Source organism: Cydia amplana, chromosome 16, assembly GCF_948474715.1.
Source record: "Cydia amplana chromosome 16, ilCydAmpl1.1, whole genome shotgun sequence".
Classification (NCBI taxonomy): domain Eukaryota; kingdom Metazoa; phylum Arthropoda; class Insecta; order Lepidoptera; family Tortricidae; genus Cydia; species Cydia amplana.
In genome coordinates, this window is record NC_086084.1 from 11,809,563 (window position 1) to 11,828,181 (window position 18,619).

Below are 18,619 nucleotides of genomic sequence, written 5' to 3' on the forward strand. Positions count from 1 at the left end.
AAATTGTGGATAGTTCTCAAACAGTTGGAAAAGTCCGCGGAAACTTTAGGAAAATGCAGGAAACAAGAGAAACTTTCATTTTACAAATGGAAAATTTTGATTCCCATTTTTCATGCGGAAATTTCGCAATTTTGGAAACTTTACAAACACATTGTAGTCGTAGGTGTACTTAGGCACTCGCGTCTATCAACATTACTCTGTTTGCATTCCGGATATATCGGTGGTAAAGCAAACAATAGCCACTATTTTTATACCACCCGTTTAGAAACTTTATATACAACTTTGTTTCTAAATAAATCTGCACTAATAGGTACGTAAATAGCAGCCTCGTGGGCCTTTGAATAAATAACTGACTTAGACTATGACAGCAGCAAAAGAGGTTCAGTATACAATTTCCAGCCAATTATATATTAATTTGCATATATATATTATAACTACTATGGAGATCGCATTTATGATGTCGTTCTAAAAAAACTATCTATGCTCAATTAACCCGGTTGCTAGCCCTTTAATCCAAATCTCATAAGACAAACCTAGAAACAGGTGAAACCTAATACTACGCGACTATCTCAAGTTCGCGAATTTTACTAAGATGGTGTATCTTAGTAAAATTCGCGAACTTGAGATAGTCGCGAGATAGAGCTTGAGACACTTTTTTTCTCCTATTAGGATAGAAAGAGCTCGTGATTCTGAGTAGAAATAACATAAAAAATCCCAAATTTGAAAAAAAAGTGTAGGGGACAACAAAAAAAAACGCCCTTAAATGTTTTTGTGCCGCGGTCCCTGTGGAATCACTATAGCGAGGTGTTTATGGTCCCAATCCCAATTAATGTTTTAGGACCCTTATCTATAGGATCACTCGTGCGTCTATCTATCTGTCTGACCATTCCCCTATATCTCCAAAACTACTGGGTCTAAAATTTTGAAAAAAAAACTCATTATAGTTCTTTACCTAAGATCGATGACAGTCAAGCGATTGGCCGGTTTTTTAATAGTAGTTTATGCAACAGTGATATAATAAGGGTTCTTAAAATTCAAGGGTCGAAGTTACAAAACGAGACGTAGTCGAGTTTTGTAAAAAGCGGCCAAGTGCGAGTCAGACTCGCCCATGAAGGGTTCCGTATTTAGGCGATTTAAGACGTATAAAAAAAAAACTACTTACTAGATCTCGTTCAAACCAATTTTCGGTGGAAGTTTACATGGTAATGTACATCATATATTTTTTTTAGTATTATCATTCTCTTATTTTAGAAGTTACAGGGGGGGGGACACACATTTTACCACTTTGGAAGTGTCTCTCGCGCAAACTATTCAGTTTATAAAAAAATGATATTAGAAACCTCAATATCATTTTTGAAGACCTATCCATAGATACCCCACACGTATGGGTTTGATGAAAAAAAATTTTTTGAGTTTCAGTTCGAAGTATGGGGAACCCCAAAAATTTATTGTTTTTTTTCTATTTTTGTGTGAAAATCTTAATGCGGTTCACAGAATACATCTACTTACCAAGTTTCAACAGTATAGTTCTTATAGTTTCGGAGAAAAGTGGCTGTGACATACGGACGGACAGACAGACGGACAGACAGACAGACAGACATGACGAATCTATAAGGGTTCCGTTTTTTGCCATTTGGCTACGGAACCCTAAAAAAGACCCGAGAATTTTAAGAACCAATTATGAGCTGTTGCATACATTACTTTTTCTATGACAGCTGCAGCAAAAAAAAAAAAAAAAAAAAAAAGTTATTATTAAAAAAAAAGAGTTATTAAAAAAAAAGAGTTATTATTAAAAAAAAAGAGTTATTATTTAAAAAAAAAGAGTTATTATTTAAAAAAAAGAGTTATTATTTAAAAAAAATTGAGTTATTATTTAAAAAAAAAGAGTTATTATTGTAAATGAAAACATACCTCTTTCAATCAAGATGATCGGAACTTGTATCTTTAAAAAAAATAAAGCAGTTGTATTATACTCATAAGATGACTGCTAGCAGTCATCTTATGAGCCTATAGACAAAGCATTCAAATGACATTGCTTTAGATATCACTGTCAGTCATTTAATTGACACATTTAAGTGCTGGAGTAGAAAAAAGCAGTTACAATTGAAAGGGGTTGACAGAAATTTTGACTAACACCATCGATCGATTGTTTTATTATATATGATTGACAATCCCTTCCAAATATTTAAATTTTATTTTATTCCATTCCGCAACAGTTATCTAATACCTGATAGACTGAATGCCCTTACGAGGACAGGCTCGCCTGTTCACCTTGTACCTCTAACGGCCTAAACTTAAACGAACATGTGTATCATCAATGCTAAGCAGTGTTATTCGTAGTATGGAGCAAAAATACTCGTAATGTAGTAATTACTAATATACATTTATTATTAGGTACCTAATTAATTAGGTTAGGTAAATTACAATTTTATATCAGGTACCTACTTACTATACTAAGCGACGTTGACTGACGCCATCAGACGTGAAAAAAAACAAGACATTGTTAAAAAAAATATTCCCTACTAGATACATACTATACTATATATACAAATACTTAGGTAACTATCTTCATAGTATCGTATTTACTATCAACTCGGTACTCACTTATAAAAACATCCTGTATAATTAAAATAATCTTATTTTTATACATGTTTACTACCAAACCTGTTAGAATTTTGTCATTTAGGAAAGGTCAAGTCTAGTTTTGGGACTCTCAATATGAATAATTGACAATGTAACGTACCTACTCGTAACATTGATTTAGATTAATTCAGTCAGGTTGTCCAGTTGTTATGATGGTGACAATGATAACAACTACCTACCTTTAAATTCTAGGTAGTGTCGGTCTGTATCACTCAAAGAAAAGATCGCTTTAGGTCTACAAATGTTAGTGTTATATAATATATTGCTTTGTCGTCTTTACGAATAACATGATTACGATATTATTATCAACAACGATTATTTTCATACTTAATGGTATGTTGTGATACATATTGCAACAACACTACACACAGGCGCTTAATATTTTGGTTTAAGATCCCACGTATAATCCAATGTATGTTTCCCTACGGCCTAAACATGGCGCTTGTAGTGGATCGTAGGTATCACTACCTACACCTTACACAAAACAAAGTCTGTCTGTGTGTATGTGTGTTCGCGATTAACTTAAAAACTACTGAGCGGATTTTCATGCGGTTTTCACCAAATCAATAAAGTAGTGATTCTTGAGGAAGGTTTAGGTCTATTATTTGTAACCCGTGGGAAGCCGGGGCGGGTCGCTAGTGTATTTATAATACGCTATTTTTCATACCATTAATACCCAGTATCTTTTGTATTTATTATAAAATCTTAAATCATCCTAAACTTACCGCAGGTAGCAACATTTAAAAAATTCCCCCACTTCATGATGTCATTCATTTAAATCTCATTCGTCCATTCGCAGCTCGTGAATGCGAATGGCGAAGTTCGGATTCGAACTGTCAACCAGTACCTGTCAGTAGTGTCAAAAGTGAATTGTGCTTACTCCGTGTTATCGTAAATTGCTCAATCATTATTCCATTAAAATACGATTTCTGCGGTGAACTAGTTGTCTTGGCACTTAGATAAGAAAGGAAAGTGTAAACGGTTGCTAGTTGTTTTAACTTTGTTTACTCGTCCGCGAACTTTAACACAGAACAATGACTCTCGGTAAGTTATTTATTCGAAACTTGTTTGCTTCATAAACTATGTTTTATACATAATCAAATACTGCATAAATTGAACTTAACATACCTACTGGGTTACTAAAATAATGTACTAGATATAAAGCGACATATATTTCGCTAGATGCTACAAAAACGACATAATGATATGTTTACATTGCACAACAAACATTAGCCTAGAACTATGTATCGCACACTAAGTTGCTAGATTGATTATGTAAACTATATGTCAGATTGGTAAACACTCCAAAGTTTAATAGATCTTTAAACTTTAGAAATGTTGCTGCTAGAATCACTAGTTGGTAGGTTTTAAAAGGTGTTTACAACATAGTGTCAGAAAAAGAAGTTCACAAAGTAGTAAGGTGAACAGGTTCGCCTTGAATGTGAACATTAAGTGGAAAAATTGAGCATTCATGTTTTCCTGTTGTTGATTTTTTAGCAGATTACATAGTGTATTTAATACTAATACTTTATAGAGTTCAAAACTGGTTAAGAAGATTCTGATGGGAACTTGTGAAAAAAAGCATTTTATGCAGAAAAGTGTATTAAAATGTATGAAAACAGGGACTAGTGTATATTGGTGTACATATTACATAGGAAGTTATATTCAAATCTGATTGTATCATGTGGGTTCTACTGTATTATTATTTGGATTATCAGCCATTATTTTAAATGAACTTTAATTTTCATATTATAGATAGTTAACATTTAACTAAACAAGGTGTTAAATATTTAAGAATTCTTGGTGGTCCACCAGATCCATTGGCCAAAAATCCAAAGCTTCTTTAACCTCTAGTTTGCAGGAATGTTCATCTGCAAGTAGGTAGCGGGTATTGAATTCTAATTCATTTATATTGGTTCCTACCTAGCCCGTCTACCTCCACCCTGCACTAGCACCATGTTTTTGTTGTTGCTTATTCTGTTTTTTTATAATTTTACATTTTTGATAATTAAACGTGATTTAACCATTTATATTGGTTTATAGATTATTTAGATTTATAGTAGACTTACTTAATGCAGATCTATATTCTGGAATTTTAAAAGTGAACTTATAATACTATCAGGAATATGTTGTCAAAAGTCTTTCAGGCTCATTGAAATTCATATATTTTTTTTTGAAAACTTGAATACTTTATATAAATATAATTGTATTTAATTTTCTATTTTTCTTTGTTACAGGAGCAATATCAAATTCAAAGCCGAAGCCGGTTAACATAGAGGAGGTATGTAACCTGGACACAGTTACCGTAAAACAACCCAACTATAGTCCCGTACTACAGCTATAGTCCCCACTATCCCCCTTATTCATAAAACTTAGCAACCTCTTACAAACCTCTGTTAAATTTTGTCGCCTTCTAACAAACAGAAATGTCAAAATGATGTATAGTGCAATAGGTAAATATTTTATAAATATTGTTGGTAAAATCTTGTCTGTTTACTACAAGCAAAGTTTAGAATTTTAGTAGGACTTTTGAATCCTCACCTTAGAAGTTCACAAAGTATATATATATATATTATTATGTTATCATTAATCCAGACTAAAGTTCAAATTATTATCATTATCAAATAAATATTATCAACTTATATCTTGTTGCTGGTGGTTATCACTTATCAATGTAACATTTTTTAGGCTTTTTTTCATTATTTGTCCTTAGCTATTTTTGATCTACTTAAATATACCTTAATACATTTGAATAATAACTTCTATTATCCTCATACCTCTGACCTGACTATGTTTATTCTGGCAAATGAGGCATAAGGCCTTACGAGGATAATAATATTTGGCTACCTAGTTCTTGAGTTTGAGTTTTTTTATTTTTTAACAGGTAGTCCAAAGGGCTCGAGACACATTCGCTCGCGGCGTGACCAAACCACTAGCATGGCGCAAGCAACAGCTAAAGAACCTCTTACGAATGTACGAGGAGAACTACAATGCTATGGTCGAGGCCCTGCACAAGGATCTGCGGCGCTCCAAGATGGAGGCAGTGCTTCTGGAGGTTGACTATCTTATCAACGACTTGAAGAGCATGCTGCATCATATCGACGAGTGGGCCAAACCGGAACATGTAAGTGAAAAAACCGGGCATTAAAAAAAAAACAAAAATTTGACAATTCTAGGGATGATGATGGCGCCATCTGCTAAACACTTCGACCGGCCAACCTCATTTCCGCGGGAACAGCTGCGAAAACATGCCTCGCGAAATGCGGTTATCACAAAACTTCTCAATGTGAAGACCGTCTATGGGTTCCTCTTTTCGCAAGAGGAACCCATAGATTGCAGCACGTCTTTAGAAACTGAGCTGCTATGCGCGGCTATTTTCCCGCTAGGTGTTTTAGCGAGTAACGGCTCGGCCACGACATTGCGCGACTGGCGGCGGCAGTTGGAGCGAGACACAGCGATCGGACCTTTCGTTCCCACCTATGGTTGCCGCCGCCGGTCGCGCAAAGTCGTACCCGGGCCGTAAGATGATTGTGTGACACCTGCCCTGTGTAGGATGCTTGGACCTGTGTAGTGTAGTTATAAATAAGTACTTGAAGAATATAATGCATCATATCGGTGAATGGGTCAGGCTAATGTTTGTTATACTTCGTTTCTTTAGCATGAGAAAAATGGTAAACAATCTTGGAGTCTTTTTATTGAAAAACAATTTTGAAAAAGAAGTCACAGCAAATATGTATCAATCATAACACATTCTTTTGGTTCCATAGGTAGAATAGTTACTCCTTTTTCTAAAATCTATAATAGTAACGAAAAAAATCTATAAAAATAGGTTTTTGAGTGGTATAGTGGTATCAAAAATAGTGATGATTGCATGCGTCTCGTCTGTTTTTATTTACCTGTACTTTTAGAATGAATCAAAGTCAAAGAATGTCAAACAAATTATGCGAACTTCTGAACCGTGTACTCAAAACACAAACGTATAGGTAGCTAAAATGTTAATTATGTAAACATGCGCAAACCAATGTTCCAAGTTTCCGACAGTTGATAAGTGTCAATAATACATTTTCAATGCTTCTGTTTACCTAACTGTCCTGACTTATCAGATATAGTTAGGTAGGTACCTTTTGTAAAAAAAAAACCATAGACATTTTTATCAGAGCTAGACACCTACTGTAAGTACTGTAACAAAACAAACAATTTTTTTTTTCAAGCGTAGATAAATCGAACACTAGCCAGAAACTTTACAAAAATCTTATCATTTTTTATAGTATAGGTATAGTTTGAAATGGCTACTTTTTGGGTATTAAACACCTCCACGCGTGTTGTGACTGCGACAACAATGATCTCATAAAATGTGTCTAATTGATGCCATCAATTAACATAGCCTATTGTGATATCGAGTCTCGACCGCAGAACAAGGTACTTATCTTACTTGAGACGTAAATAAGCATTGTCACTTAATGAGTCTTAGTTTCTCCTTATCAAGTTTCGGTGTTCAAAGGTTGTGCAGTACAGTCAGCAGCAGAAGTTGCCAAGCGGGTGAGATGTTCAAAATGATCTCGACGCGCCTTTATTGTTAAGAGAATAAGAGAGCGTCAAGGTAATATATCCACCTACACACCGTGTCGCGTTCAGTGTACATAGCGTAAACGATTGACAAGTTGGGTACTCACGCACCCCTTTCCGATTGACGTTTACGATTACCTTGGTGCGTAGCCACCATGGCAATGGTTTACGCTCCGTAGCTAACGAAACGCAACAGTCACTGTCGCACTAATATGGAAGAGTGATAGAGAGACACAAAGCGATTCGTTAGCGGCATTGATTGTCACCTTGGCTAGGCATCCTTATCTCTAGGATCTCTTGTGCACCGACGAAATTAGCAAAATGAAGCTGCGTTACTTAATATCCTCGAGAATAATCGATGCTAAATTAGGATATTATCACAGATTTATTTTCCGATAGATAAATGTTATTTACTTACACATGATTACGGACGGTTTTAGTTACTTGATAAATACTAATACCTGATTAAATACATTGTGTTGGAATCTTTGATTGAAATATAAGATAACTAGACTGTCTCACTAAGCCAAATGCATTCACGAGCTGTTATCAATTCAATCGCTAAGCCCTGAATTTATCATACACTAGCGACCCGCCCCGGCTTCGCACGGGTTAACATATTATACATAAACCTTCCTCTTGAATCACTCTATCTATTAAAAACAACCGCATCAAAATCCGTTGTGTAGTTTTAAAGATCTAAGCATACATAGGGACAGACAGACAGCGGGAAGCGACTTTGTTTTATACTATGTAGTGAAGACACACCCAGGGAACATCTATTTTAGTTTATTAACATACTACTTTTTACACCGCAACTTCGGCTGCGTATAATGAATGATGAAATCTATTTTAAAAACTATCCTATGTACTTCCCCAGTACTAAAACTATCCCCATATCAAATTTCATCAATCGTTTCAGCGTGAAGAGGTAACAGACTGGTTACTTTCGAATTAGGGCTCATTTAGATGGCGCACGAACTATCGTATACGATTTTAGTTACATTGCGGACCATTTAGGTTACATAAATTCAGGCGACCGATCAAATGACGCAATGTAATGAAACTCGCATGCGAGTTTTCGCACCGTCTGAATGAGCCTGTAATAATAGGTAGGTACCTATGAATGGTAATATTTATCAAAAGGTCCTATTTATTGAGATTTTAATCTAGTATACCGATGAGGCGCATACCTACTTCCAAACTGATAACGACCGGCGGCGTCAGTATGTCCAATTGCCCGCTATGACATTTTAACGATGTCGATGACTTGTCGCGACTGTTGGCAGGCACAGGAAAAGAGGAAATAAGAAATTAATCGAATATAAACCGTATGTAGGTAGCCTTTTGATTCCTTAGTGTCGAATGATAAAAATGTGCCATACCTAGATGAGTTAGATGCTAAAGACAATATACTTAAAATGATGAAATTCAATCTAAAATAGAAGTTAGAAACAGTTTTAATTAATTTTTTGCACTGTATTGCGCGACAGGGGTTGAACTCGCGATTTTAGAAACCTACATACGAAAGGTATAAAGCCCTATCGAGGAGCATTGACGTTAGCACCATAATTAATACAGTTTTTAAACTGGTCTCACGTAGTTTCACGTACTTCATTCTGATGAAGCTGGCCCTGTTCTACAGTTGAGCCGTTCTCGATAACGTTCTCAATTGGGGCATTATCTATGAAAAGGGACCTTATTGTCGATGGCGCTTACGCCGCACAGCGTCGCGCGGCATTGTATTTACATCGGAGCATCGTTAATAATGGCGTAAGCGCCATCGACAATAAGGTCCCTTTTCATAGATAACGTCACAATTTACTATGAGGAATATTCTCAAGCGAGAACATCTTCCATAAAAACGGGAGAACGTTCTCGAAAACGGCATAACTCTACACTATTCTGTTCCACAGCCGCCAAAAGGCTTCGTGAACATGCTGGACGAGGTGGTGATCTACAACGACCCGTACGGCGTGGCGCTGGTCATCGGCGCGTGGAACTACCCGCTGCAGCTGCTCCTGCTGCCCATGGCCGGCGCCATCGCCGCCGGCAACACCGTCATCGTCAAGCCCAGTGAGCTGTCCGTAGCCTGCGCCAACTTCGTGGCCGAGACGCTGCCCAAATACATGGATAATGTGAGTTGTATGGATGGAGTGAGTAAATTGTAAATACCTGGATGTATATTGTTTATTGTTTATTTCAATATACATCTGTAACTTACAGCTAGAACTGACAGATGCACTACAGTTTAGTTTAAGACAAAAATGGAGGTGGGCTGGACATTTGGCTAGATACAAAGACAAAAGGTGGACTATTCAAACAACCAAATGGAAAGGCCCACTGGGCAAACGAAACTCAGGAAAACAAAGAAAACGATGGGTTGACGACATCATAGCAATTGCAGGAAAGACTTGGGAGAATAATGCTACCGACAAAGAGAAATGGAAAAAGATGGAGGAGGCTTTTACCCTTAAGGGATCACACATCGTGTAAACATAACAAAAGAACAGAAATATGTAGTATAGAACCTACTTCTGAAGCTGTAGTCGGTGTCATCACGGCAGAGCCGGAAAAACACCCTTTACCCCCATCAGAACTAAATTATACCTACTAGCCAGTGTTGGCCGAACGTTAATCCCAATTACCATTAAAAATTAACCATTGAAAAGGTTAATTCGAATTAACCATTAACCATTGAAGGAAAATTAATTGTCAATTCGCATTAACATCAATTTGCATTAATATTAATTTATTTCGAACCATTAAAAATTAAAAAGAATTAATGGTTAATGCTTCACAAACCATTAAAAATTAAATCAATTTTTAATGACAATTAAAAATATTATTGATAATTATCAATTAACAAAAATATATCGTAATTTTATAAAGGCGCCCGTAATTTTTATCTAGCTAGTGGACCTCAGGTTTGGTGCAACATAGAAACACGCCGTTTGGTCATCCGACTCGTCTTGATGAGCACTTGGGAGACCAGTACCCAAGATAGAGCTGATGCTGAACCCTGGGTGTACCTAGTGGAATTCAGGTTTGGTGCAACATACACACACGCCGTTTAGGCTATTCGACTCGTCACAATGAGCACTTGGGAGAGCAGTACCCAAGATGGAGCTGATGCTGAACCCTGGCTGTACCTAGTGGAACTCAGGTTTGGTGCAACATAGACACACGCCGTTTAGGCTATTCGACTCGTCACAATGAGCACTTGGGAGAGCAGTACCCAAGATGGAGCTGATGCTGAACCTTGGCTGTACCTAGTGGAACTCAGGTTTGGTGCAACATAGACAAACGCCGTTTTGGTCATCCGACTCGTCTTGGTGAGCACTTGGGAGAGCAGTACCCAAGATAGAGCTCATGCTGAACCCTGGCAGTACCTAATGGAACTCAGGTTTGGTGCAACATAGACAAACGCCGTTTTGGTCATCCGACTCGTCTTGATGAGCACTTGGAGAGCAGTACCCAAGGTAGAGCTGATGCTGAACCCTGGCAGTACCTAATGGAACTCAGGTTTGGTGCAACATAGACAAACGCCGTTTTGGTCATCCGACTCGTCTTGGTGAGCACTTAGGAGAGCAGTACTCAAGATAGAGCTGATGCTGAACCCTGGCTGTACCTAGTGGAACTCAGGTTTGGTGAAACATAGACACACGCCGTTTAGGCTATTCGACTCGTCACAATGAGCACTTGGGAGAGCAGTACCCAAGATGGAGCTGATGCTGAACCATGGCTGTACCTAGTGGAACTCAGGTTTGGTGCAACATAGACACACGCCGTTTTGGTCATCCGACTCGTCTTGATGAGCACTTGGGAGAGCAGTACCCAAGATAGAGCTGATGCTGAACCCTGGCAGTACCTAATGGAACTCAGGTTTGGTGCAACATAGACAAACGCCGTGTTAGTCATCCGACTGGTCTTGATGAGCACTTGGGAGAGCAGTACCCAAGATAGAGCTGATGCTGAACCCTGGCAGTACCTAGTGGAACTCAGGTATGGTGCAACATAGACACACGCCGTTTTGGTCATCCGACTCGTCTTGATGAGCACTTGGGAGAGCAGTACCCAAGATAGAGCTGATGCTGAACCCTGGCAGTACCTAATGGAACTCAGGTTTGGTGCAACATAGACAAACGCCGTTTTGGTCATCCGACTCGTCTTGATGAGCACTTGGGAGAGCAGTACCCATGTTAGAGCTGATGCTGAACCCTGGCTGTACTTAGTGGAACTCAGGTTTGGTGCAACATAGACACACGCCGTTTTGGTCATCCGACTCGTCTTGATGAGCACTTGGGAGAGCAGTACCCAAGATAGAGCTGATGTTGAACCCTGGCTGTACCTAGTGGAACTCAGGTTTGGTGCAACATAGACACCCGCCGTTTTGGTCATCCGACTTGTCTTGATGAGCACTTGGGAGACAAGTACCCAAGATAGAGCTGATGCTGAACCCTGGGTGTACCTAGTGGAATTCAGGTTTGGTGCAACATACACACACGCCGTTTTGGTCATCCGACTCGTCTTGATGAGCACTTGGGAGAACAGTACCCAAGATAGAGCTGATGCTGGACCCTGGCAGTACCTAGTGGAACTCAGGTTTGGTGCAACATAGACAAACGCCGTTTTGATCATCCGACTCGACTTGATGAGCACTTGGGAGAGCAGTACCCAAGATAGAGCTGATGCTGAACCCTGGCAGTACCTAATGGAACACAGGTTCGGTGCAACATAGACAAACGCCGTTTTGGTCATCCGACTCGTCTTGATGAGCACTTGGGAGACCAGTACCCAAGATAGAGCTGATGCTGAACCCTGGCTGTACCTAGTGGAACTCAGGTTTGGTGCAACATAGACACATGCCGTTTTGGTCATCCGACTCGTCTTGATGAGCACTTGGGAGAGCAGTACCCAAGATATAGCTGATGCTGAACCCTGGCTGTACTTAGTGGAACTCAGGTTTGGTGCAACATAGACAAACGCCGTTTTGGTCATCCGACTCGTCTTAATGAGCACTTGGGAGAGCAGTACCCAAGATAGAGCTAATGCTGAACCCTGGCTGTACCTAGTGGAACTCAGGTTTGGTGCAACATAGACACACGCCATTTTGGTCATCCGACTTGTCTTGATGAGCACTTGGGAGAGCAGTACCCAAGATAGAGCTGATGCTGAAAAGCTGGCTGTACCTAGTGGAACTCAGGTTTGGTGCAACATAGAAACACGCCGTTTTGGTCATCCGACTCGTCTTGATGAGCACTTGGGAGACCGTACCCAAGATAGAGCTGATGCTGAACCCTGGCTATACCTAGTGGAACTCAGGTTTGGTGCAACATAGACACATGCCGTTTTAGTCATCCGACTCGTCTTGATGAGCACTTGGGAGAGCAGTACCCAAGATAGAGCTGATGCTGAACCCTGGCTGTACTTAGTGGAACTCAGGTTTGGTGCAACATAGACAAACGCCGTTTTGGTCATCCGACTCGTCTTGATGAGCACTTGGGAGAGCAGTACCCAAGATAGAGCTAATGCTGAACCCTGGCTGTACCTAGGGGAACTCAGGTTTAGTGCAACATAGACACACGCCGTTTTGGTCATCCGACTCGTCTTGATGAGCACTTGGGAGACCGTACCCAAGATAGAGCTGATGCTGAACCTTGGCTATACCTAGTGGAACTCAGGTTTGGTGCAACATAGACACATGCCGTTTTAGTCATCCGACTCGTCTAGATGAGCACTTGGGAGAGCAGTACCCAAGATAGAGCTGATGCTGAACCCTGGATGTACCTAGTAGAACTCAGGTTTGGTGCAACATAGACACACGTCGTTTTGGTCATCCGACTCGTCTTGATGAGCACTTGGGAGAGCAGTACCCAAGATAGAGCTGATGCTGAACCCTGGCTATACCTAGTGGAACTCAGGTTTGGTGCAACATAGGCCCACGCTATTTAGGTCATCCGTCACATCTTGAACCTGCGGGTACTGCCAGGGTTCAGCATCAGCTATCTTGGGTACTGCTCTCCCAAGTGCTCGTTAAGATGTGACGGATGACCAAAACGGCGTTTGTCTATGTTGCACCAAACCTGAGTTCCATTAGGTACTGCCAGGGTTCAGCATCAGCTCTATCTTGGGTACTGCTCTCCCAAGTACTCATCAAGACGAGTAGGATGACCAAAACGGCGTGTGTCTATGTTGCATCAAACCTGAGTTCCACTAGGTACTGCCAGGGTTCAGCATCAGCTCTATCTTGGGTACTGCTCTCCCAAGTGCTCATCAAGACGAGTCGGATGACCAAAACGGCGTTTGTTTATGTTGCACCAGACCTGAGTTCCATTAGGTACTGCCAGGGTTTAGCATCAGCTCTATCTTGGGCACTGGTCTCCCAAGTGCTCATCAAGACGAGTCGGATGACCAAAACGGCGTTTGTCTATGTTGCACCAAACCTGAGTTCCATTAGGTACTGCCAGGGTTCAGCATCAGCTCAATCTTGGGTACTGCTCTCCTAAGTGCTCATCAAGACGAGTCGGATGACCAAAAGGGCGTGTGTCTATGTTGCACCAAACCTGAGTTCCACTAGGTACTGCCAGGGTTCAGCATCAGCTCTATCTTGGGTACTGCTCTCCCAAGTGCTCATCAAGACGAGTCGGATGACCAAAACGGCGTTTGTCTATGTTGCACCAAACCTGAGTTCCATTAGGTACTGCCAGGGTTCAGCATCAGCTCTATCTTGGGTACTGCTCTCCCAAGTGCTCATCAAGACGAGTCGGATGACCAAACCGGCGTTTGTCTATGTTGCACCAAACCTGAGTTCCATTAGGTACTGCCAGGGTTCAGCATCAGCTCTATCTTGGATACTGCTCCCCCAAGTGCTCATCAAGACGAGTAGGATGACCAAAACGGCGTTTGTCTATGTTGCACCAAACCTGAGGTCCATTAGGTACTGCCAGGGTTCAGCATCAGCTCTATCTTAGGTACTGCTCTCCCAAGTGCTCATCAAGACGAGTCGGATGACCAAACCGGCGTTTGTCTATGTTGCACCAAACCTGAGTTCCATTAGGTACTGCCAGGGTTCAGCATCAGCTCTATCTTGGATACTGCTCCCCCAAGTGCTCATCAAGTCGAGTCGGATGACCAAAACGGCGTTTGTCTATGTTGCACCAAACCTGAGGTCCATTAGGTACTGCCAGGGTTCAGCATCAGCTCTATCTTGGGTACTGCTCTCCCAAGTGCTCATCAAGACGAGTCGGATGACCAAAACGGCGTTTGTCTATGTTGCCCAAACCTGAGTTCCATTAGGTACTGCCAGGGTTCAGCATCAGCTCTATCTTGGGTACTGCTCTCCCAAGTGCTCATCAAGACGAGTCGGATGACTAAAACGGCGTTTGTCTATGTTGCACCAAACCTGAGTTCCACTAGGTACTGCCAGGGTTCAGCATCAGCTCTATCTTGGGTACTGCTCTCCCAAGTGCTCATCAAGACGAGTCGGATGACCAAAACGGCGTTTGTCTATGTTGCACCAGACCTGAGTTCCATTAGGTAATGCCAGGGTTTAGCATCAGCTCTATCTTGGGCACTGCTCTCCCAAGTGCTCATCAAGACGAGTCGGATGACCAAAACGGCGTTTGTCTATGTTGCACCAAACCTGAGTTCCATTAGGTACTGCCAGGGTTCAGCATCAGCTCAATCTTGGGTACTGCTCTCCCAAGTGCTCATCAAGACGAGTCGGATGACCAAAACGGCGTTTGTCTATGTTGCACCAAACCTGAGGTCCATTAGGTACTGCCAGGGTTCAGCATCAGCTCTATCTTGGGTACTGCTCTCCCAAGTGCTCATCAAGACGAGTCGGATGACCAAAACGGCGTTTGTCTATGTTGCACCAAACCTGAGTTCCATTAGGTACTGCCAGGGTTCAGCATCAGCTCTATCTTGGGTACTGCTCTCCCAAGTGCTCATCAAGACGAGTCGGATGACTAAAACGGCGTTTGTCTATGTTGCACCAAACCTGAGTTCCATTAGGTACTGCCAGGGTTCAGCATCAGCTCTATCTTGGGTACTGCTCTCCCAAGTGCTCATCAAGACGAGTCGGATGACCAAAACGGCGTGTGTCTATGTTGCACCAAACCTGAGTTCCACTAGGTACAGCCAAGGTTCAGCATCAGCTCCATCTTGGGTACTGCTCTCCCAAGTGCTCATTGTGACGAGTCGAATAGCCTAAACGGCGTGTGTCTATGTTGCACCAAACCTGAGTTCCAGTAGGTACCTACTGCCAGGTTTCAGGGTCATTTTGTTGTCTCATTTTAAAATATCACGACCTGATAATTCACTGAATCTTGTATTCATATGCTTATTTTTAATTTTAATACCTAGCTCCAAGTTTCTAAGCAATAGTAACATTAATTATTAGTTTATGAAAAAATTGATTTAATTGCATTAAACGTTAATTTAGATTGACAATCAATGTAATTAAACGTCTCAAAATTCAATTCTAATTAACTTAATTTAAATTGATGCGTAATGCAATTGACTAATTGCGGATTTAATGGTTAATGGAAATGATTAATTGTTAATTAGAATTACACATTACGGCCAACACTGCTACTAGCTAGTAATTACCAATTTTATCGATAATAACAATAATAATTGTTAATTGCGTTAGAATCGATATAGTGCTCGTACGTGTATTCGTCCCATCAATGTGTAGTAGGCGGTAGGTTGATAAGCAATAACTAACAAACTTGGGGCTCATTTAGACGGCGCGCGAACTCGTATACGATTTTAGTTACATTGAGTTTACGTCAATGCAGCCGACCGACCAAATGACGCAATGTAATGAAACTCTCATGCGAGTTCTCGCACCGTCTAAATGAGCCCTTATGGGCCATTATGTTGTATTGAATAAAGATTTTTTTTTTAATTTAGTGTGATAAAAATTGCCTTTATTTGTTAACCGTTCTTAAAGCAAATTTCCCTTTCAGGACGCCGTGCAAGTGGTAGAAGGCGGTCCAGCAGAGACAACAGAACTGCTCAAGCAGAGGTTCGACTACATCTTCTACACGGGCGGCACCAACGTCGGCAAGATCGTGAACGCCGCCGCCGCCAAGTACCTCACGCCCGTCACGCTCGAGTTGGGTGGCAAGAGGTAACTTATCGTATATTGCAAGTGGTAGAGAGTAGTGTTGAGTCGCTCACTCGTGAGGCACCTCATTTGTACCACTCATTTTGTTAATTTGTCGCAGTACTTCGTACCGCAAAAATGTCTTACTTCACTCCTCTATTCATTTTACTTGATTCTAAAATTTAGTCATTTAGTCATTTATTCAATATTGCATTGTCATGTACATAATAAGGTGTTACAATTTAAGAGGCCAGTTCATGACACCCTGTAAGGGCACACAATAGTAGGTACTTATATTTACAGTTATATAGGACTTTATACGATTCTATCAGGTTATATAACATAATCATTTAAAGTTACCAATTATTTAATAAAATAGCATCTACATAGTCACATAAATTAATTCAGGATTATAATGTCAATAAATAAATTGGAATATTAAATAATTAATGGAATTATTTTGTCAAAATATAGTATAGTTTATTTTCCGGACGTCTTTTCTAATCGTATAGTTAATAGTAGATTTATTGTTGGTACTAGTAGGTCAAGCTATAATTGAAAAAAAAAAAAATAATAATAAAATCCTAAATTAATTTAATGTCATACTTATTATCTAGCGTATTATCTTCGAGAAACGATTTGACTGTGTAATAACAATTTTCTATTAAGGTGACGGTAGAGGTGGGTAAATTTTCAGATTCTGTCAATTTACCCCATTTCACACACAAGCGCACTTCACGCACACTACCTCACTTTACTGGGACAGGTCACTGACCCATCAAGTTTTTTTTTAAGATAGCGTTTTGAGTTTAGTGGCCTCCTTTTAGGAAAAGCGTTCCATTGAAAGAAGAAAGAGAAACAATACATTTAATTTTGCTTTCCTTGTCTGTTCATGTCACACGTGACGTATTTAAATTCTAATTTAATTCATTTGATTGTTAACTATTTTCTGCATATTACGGCTTTGTCGAGATACGCGTTTTGTAAAGTTAAACCGAATAAACCCAGATGTCATTAAGTCAGATGTAAAATGTTATTTACTACTCTATACGGTTATTCATAAGGCGAAAAATCAATTCAATTAGAAATTTAAATAAATAAAGTTTCGGCAGGGTGGAAATTTATTTAAGGCGGACAAAATAAAATTTAATAATATATGTCGTCTGATGTACCCCTAAGATCTTTACAGATTTACTTGTACGAGTATCGTATATTCGCTATTTATTTTGCTATTAAATTTATAAAATTAAAATAAATAATTAAATATTATACTGGTATTCCACCGCTATTATTTCAGTGCTGAACTGATTATCTTCGATCGTAGCCTTGATGATGTAGTTGTACTTACACTTACGGCGGTAGGAGCGGCAATGAACCCCGCGCAGCGTAGAACGCAGTGTTGCCAGATCGTACCTTTTAGTACGGTTTTACGTACTATTTGTGGACCTTGTGTACCTTTTTTGTACGCAGCGTACATCGTACTAAAACCGTACCTTTTGATGTACGATTGTTTATCAACTTTTTTTTTTGTTATATTGGTTCAGGATGATTTGTTCAGGGCAAAATATCTAATCTGACAACAATAGCCACCATAAAAAAGTACCATGTACTATAGAAAAAAGCGGCCAAGTGCGAGTCGGACTCGCCCATGAAGGGTTCCGTATTTAGGCGATTTATGACGTATTAAAAAAAAACTACTTACTAGATCGCGAAAAAAAATTACCCTTCCATAGAAAATGGACTAGCCAAAATGTATAAAAAACCAATTTTTTTTTCGCGATTTCGGTGTTAGTCCAATAATAAAAGTTGCTCAGTATAATCCCAACACCTCCCTGGCAACGGAATGCAGTTATTTTTCAGCCACTCTGTATGGGAACCCCGGAATTTCATAGGAAAAGTTAAAAGCTTAAAAAATCATAACTTGAAAACTACATACATGGGTACATTCTGATAGCCCACGATTTTTGGACGTCAAGGTTTGGACCACCCTGTATAGACAATAATCTCAACGCTAGCCCAATGCGGATTGGGGACTTCACACACAGCTTTGCACCACCATTTCTTCGCAAATGTATCCACTACGAGTATGCAGGTTTCCTCACGATGTTTCCTCCTTCACCGAAAAGCTAGTGGTAAATATCAAATGATATTTCGTACATAAGTTCCGAAAAACTCATTGGTACGAGCCAGGATACCAATGAGTTTTTCCTTACCGCTTATACCGTAAAGAAATAATGCAGTCTCTGCTTTGCACGATTATTGTGTGGACATAATTCTTATAATCACCGAAAC

The 18,619-nt window shown here is 39.9% G+C and overlaps 1 protein-coding gene across 1 annotated transcript in view; it reads left to right on the forward strand.

The window, feature by feature from the left end:
* LOC134655125 (aldehyde dehydrogenase, dimeric NADP-preferring) overlaps nucleotides 1-18,619 on the forward strand; it is a 57,135-nt gene that overhangs the window by 18,410 nt on the left and 20,106 nt on the right. Inside the window, exons 2-5 of the mRNA XM_063510585.1 lie at nucleotides 4,881-4,924; nucleotides 5,528-5,767; nucleotides 9,126-9,347; nucleotides 16,188-16,351. Coding sequence (XP_063366655.1) covers nucleotides 4,881-4,924; nucleotides 5,528-5,767; nucleotides 9,126-9,347; nucleotides 16,188-16,351 — 670 coding nt within the window. The remainder of the gene's footprint in view (nucleotides 1-4,880; nucleotides 4,925-5,527; nucleotides 5,768-9,125; nucleotides 9,348-16,187; nucleotides 16,352-18,619) is intronic.